Here is a 5,058-nt window from a genome sequence, read left to right as displayed (position 1 = left end):
GTCCATAGTCAGCTGGCACCCAGGCAAGACAGGATGGCAGAAGACCTGGCAGAGGAGGCTGGCTCATGGCATGGCAGCCAGGAAGCAGGGAGAAATCAAGGAAGGAGAAGGAACAAAAACCTCCAGGCCACGCTCACAGTAACCCTCCACAGCTCACCAGGCTTCACCTTCCAGCATAAGTCAGCTACAAACCTATCAGAGGACTAATCCAGTACCACACACCCATGATCCAGTCACTTCTCAAAAGCCCCACCTATGAGTGTCTAGGCTTTGAGGGGACATCTAATATAAATAGTTAATGAATAAATGAAAAAATGTTCAACATCTCTGGCTATGAGATATGCAAATTAAAACGAAATTCCATCTTACTCCAGACAGAATGACTTATCAACAAGAAATCATACCACAATAAAATCAAAAAAGAAAAAAAGAACAAAGAGCTATAAAGGGTACATGTCACAAATAGAAAGTTACTGAACAAGAAACACAAATAGTTAACATATGGAAAGCAATGTATATACAAATAGTCAACTATATGCAAATGAAAGCAAAAAAAAGGATATTTTTTCCCTCCATCAAACTGGCAAAAGATGGGAATTAGTCAACAAAATTATTGGGGCAAGCAGACAATCTCTGAGAAAAAGTAAGTTAGCTCAACATTTGATAAACATTTCACTGGGTAATTCCAAATGGCTCAAACTTTTTCTGTGTGAGGAGGGGGTGTTAAGATGTGAACCCAAGGGTTCTCACACATGCTGTTTTGACCACTAAGTTATATCTTCCCTTTAAATGCCTCAAACTCTTAATGTAAAAGATCAAACTATAACAATACTGGAGGAAAATACAGGAATAATCTAAAGCAACGTTAGAGGAATCACTTTCTAATTATGACACAAACCCTAAAAGTCATAAAAAAGTTAATAAATTTGACCACATAAAAACAAAAAAATTTACAGTAAAAACCATTAAAGGCAACATTAAAATGCAAACACTGAACTAGAAATGAACATATACTCTGTCAGAAGGGATGTTAACTAGTTCTTTTGTGGACACCAATTCAACATCAAATAGTAAAGGGTTTTTAAAAAGTATAGACCCTTTGACCGAGCAATTTCCCTTCAATTAATTCATCCTAAAGAAACAATCAGTATATGAATACTGTACTTTGGTAGAAAGATGTTCATTGTAGTATTATGATACCAAACATGTCAATGTCAGATGTTAAATTAAGTACATTTTTTCTCTGTAATGGAACACTAAGCCAGTTGTAAAAATCATGTTCTAGTAGAAAATTTAATAACATGAGAAAATGGGCACAATAAATTGTTGAGGGGAAAAAAGCAGGTTACAAAGCATTAAGTGCAGCATTACTCCAATTTTGTAAAAGAAAAACATATTTTCATAGGAAATGGTCTGGCTGGCTGGATATAAGTAAAAATGTTAGCAGTGCCTGTACTGTAACTGGTTATGGGATTTTTTTTTTTAATTCCTTAAAGTTCCCTCTATTTTCCAAAGTAATATATATATTACCTGTACAGATGAAAGCGACAAATATTACTTTAAAAAAGAAAGCAAATAACAGCTTTCAAGCAAATTGTAAGTGCCATAATCATCAAAGTACCAGCTCCACCAAGTACAAGCTCATCTCTCTCCATATCCCGAGCAAACCTTTAATTTTTTGTCTGACTTCACTTCCTACCTTGAACAGCTTTCCATGTGATTACACTAAAGATACACATGCATAAAGTTGAAGAGATTAGCTCTAAAAAAGAACTATTAAGCCATTTATCACTGGCTCATCACATTTAATGGATTTTAATCCTTCAACAACCATTAAAGCTTACATTATTTAGCTAAATGCTAACAAAGCAGGCCTTTTATCAGCAGTAGAAGCTATTTAAGGTTTGATAGTTTTTTGAAGATTAAATCCAAACTTTGAGCATAGCCCTGTTAAAGATTCAAAGGTATGTACACTTTAATTAATTAAGTAGTGCTGGGGATTGAACTGAGGGTGTTATGCATGTTAGGCAAGCTCTCTACCACTGAGCTACATAGCTAACCCCTTCCTCACTTTCTTTTAATGTACCACACAAGATTGCAGACCTGATGCAAGGAATACACTCTTGCTTTAAGTGCATATAGATCTCTTAAAAGCTAGAGAAAGCTCTCAGAGGATCTTAGTCCAGGTCCTACCATGGAAGCAGGCCAGTAACAGTCCTAGATTGTTAAAAGCCATGATTTCTCAAAAATCTAGCTCAATGATGTTTAGTATAATTAAAAATCTTAATTGACTGCCACTTTTTTTTTCTTTTTCTTTTTTCTTTTTGAGACAAGATCTCGCTATGCAGTTTACGCTGGCCTTGAACTCACTTTGTAGTCCAGGCTGGTCTCGAACTCGGTAGTGACTCTCTTGCCTCACCTCCCAAGTACTAGGATTACAGGCGTAGGCCCCCACACTCAGCAACTGATGCTAATATTAATATGTTCCCAGACAACCTTCAAAATGGAGTTAAGCTGGGCTGTGGCAAAAAAAAAAAAACCATTTTCTTTTCTAACTGAAGTCATGCTTGTTGTAAGCTAACACTCTGGTTAGCTAAAACTTTGGTGTCCTCTAAATCAAGGCTACCAAACTAACAGCCTCATCAATCAGACAAAAAAAGCATACCCTTCAATGAGAGCTGACAGACACAACCAGGCAGGGGAAGGGGCCAATAAGGGTACTGTTCCGAGGAGTCTGAAGGAATATGGGAGTAGAAATTTTTTGATGAAATTCAGGACATATAACGTAACCTTTGTTTCAGAATATAACCAACAGCAGAATTCTGCCAATTTGCTTTTTCAAACCCAATCTACAACATAAACAAAAATAACACTAGCTATGAAATTGTGCAATATGGCTCTATCTTCTGCACAAATATGTTGAAATGCTGGGCTGGGAGCATTTTACCTTAGAGTACAGCACTGCGGCTTCACTGTAATTCTTCTCCTGGAATTTTTTGTTTCCTTCTTCTCTGTAGAAACAGGGAGCCTTGGGATCCTTTCCCACCAAGTAACCTTGAGAGAGTCTTTTTAAGAACTTCTCATCTTCGGATCTTTATGAAGGAAATAATATTTAAAAAAACACAAAACAGAACCTTATTATTTGAAGGAAAACTCCAGCTCACTGCACTTGAAACAGGATATGTGCCTGAGACATATGGGGCACACAAGGCTATATGTATTATGTAACATGACTGGAAGAAAACACTTTCTCCTGGTCCTGGAGACATATGGGCTAGAAGTTCTATTCTGAAAAGGAGTGCCAATGTCTTATTCCTTACCTCATATTTACTGGTAGTGAGCCATCCCTTGGATCATACATCATAAAGAAGCTGGGATGTAGAGAATGATATAATACATGGATTGCTCACACCAAGGAGTATTCACCACTTAAGTTGTGGGGAAAACACTGAGTGAATGGGGGACAGAGTGGGAGAGAAGAGAGAGAAAAAAAGAGGAGGAGGAGGAGGAAGAAGGGAGGGAAAAGGAAGGGGGGAGGAGAAATGAATCATAAAGCAAATGTAGTGAAATGTTAACATTTGGAGAGTCTGAAGGTTAACACAACAGAAATTCTTTGTTTCTAAATTTACTCCAGCCTTGAACATATAAAGACAATACTCTATGTATATTGGATATACCATAGAACATATCGTCTTATTCTATTTATTTTTTATTTTAAACTTAAAAATCCTACTTCAAACAAAAAGATTGTGGTGAGCGTAAGAAGGAATATTCTCCTTGCATAACAAGAGATATTCTTTAATCTTCATATAAAAATGATGATAAACAATGTTCAACTACTCTTCGGTATAATTAAGATCCAAATTGCAATAATTCATTGTTTCCTTCAGGTCCCAAGTTTAATTCACTGACTCAGTTTTGAAAAGCACTTGAATAGTTGTTTTTTTTTTTTTTTTTTTTTTGGTCTTTTTCAGACAAGGTCTCACAATGCAGTTTGGGCTGGCTTTTAGCTCACTTTGCAGCCCAGGCTGGTCTTGAACTTGCAATGATCCTCTTGTCTCAGCTTCCAAAGTGCTGGGATTATGGACATGCACCACCATGCCAGGCCTCTTTTTTTTTTCTTTTAAGTTCAAAAATATCTTCTAGAAAGTTTGATAAATATGTAACTTTGTGAGATGAAATAATGTTCAGTTTTAGTTTTGTTTTGTAACCACAGGAACTGAATCCAGGGCCTTTGCACTGAGCCATAGACTCAGTCCTTTTCTTAAATTTTGGGAGTAATTCTCACTAAATTGCTAAGTCTCCTAAGTTGTGCTTGAACTTGAGATCCTCCAAATTCTCCCAGAGTGCCTCCAGGTTTTCATTGTAATAGAATATACATAACATACAATGTAAAATCATTTTAACAATTTTTACATGTATAGCTCAGTGGCATTAATTTACTGTAATGTGCAACTGTCACCATTATCTATTTCTAGAACTTCTGCATCATGTCAGACTGAAGCCCTTTCCCTATTAAACAAAAACTCTTCAAAAAAATTTAAAAAATAAACAAAAGCCCTTCATTCTTTTATCCTTGTCCCTCATAAATTCCACTTTGCTTTCTGCCTCTTTGGTTTTTCACAATAAGTGGCATCTACTATTGTGCTTTTGTATCTGGCTTGTCACTTACTAAAAAAAAAATTTTTTTTTTTTGTCTCAGAGACAGAGTCTCACTATGCAGTTCAGGTTGGGCTTGAGTTCACTTTGTAGCCCAGAGGAGTCTCAAACTTGCAATGATCTTCCTGTCTCAGCCTATTGAGTGCTTTGGATTACAGGTGTGCACCACCACACCTGGCTAACAAAAAGTTAAGGTTTATCATGTTGCAATATGTCCTAGAACTTCACTCCTTTTACTAGCTGACTAATTGTCTGTACATGTACACACCACAATTTATCTATTCTTCTTCTTTTTTTTTTTTAAATTTTATTTATTTGTGTGTGTGTGTGTGTGTGTGTGTGTGTGGCCAGCTCAGCCCACCAGGGGGCGGTGCTGGCTGGCATGTGGTGCTGGGGGAT

The 5,058-nt window shown here is 36.7% G+C and overlaps 1 protein-coding gene across 5 annotated transcripts in view; it reads right to left on the bottom strand.

The window, feature by feature from the left end:
- Positions 1–5,058, bottom strand: part of Smyd4 (SET and MYND domain containing 4) — a 56,904-nt gene that overhangs the window by 34,544 nt on the left and 17,302 nt on the right. For all 5 annotated transcript variants that reach the window (XM_004635471.2, XM_023719934.1, XM_023719933.1 and 2 more), the window contains exon 3: positions 2,948–3,092. In XM_004635471.2, the coding sequence (XP_004635528.1) occupies positions 2,948–3,092 (145 nt within the window). The remainder of the gene's footprint in view (positions 1–2,947; positions 3,093–5,058) is intronic.

Source organism: Octodon degus, unplaced genomic scaffold (assembly GCF_000260255.1).
Source record: "Octodon degus isolate 3935 unplaced genomic scaffold, OctDeg1.0 scaffold00072, whole genome shotgun sequence".
Classification (NCBI taxonomy): Eukaryota; Metazoa; Chordata; class Mammalia; order Rodentia; family Octodontidae; genus Octodon; species Octodon degus.
This window is presented reverse-complemented; position numbering and strand designations above follow the sequence as displayed.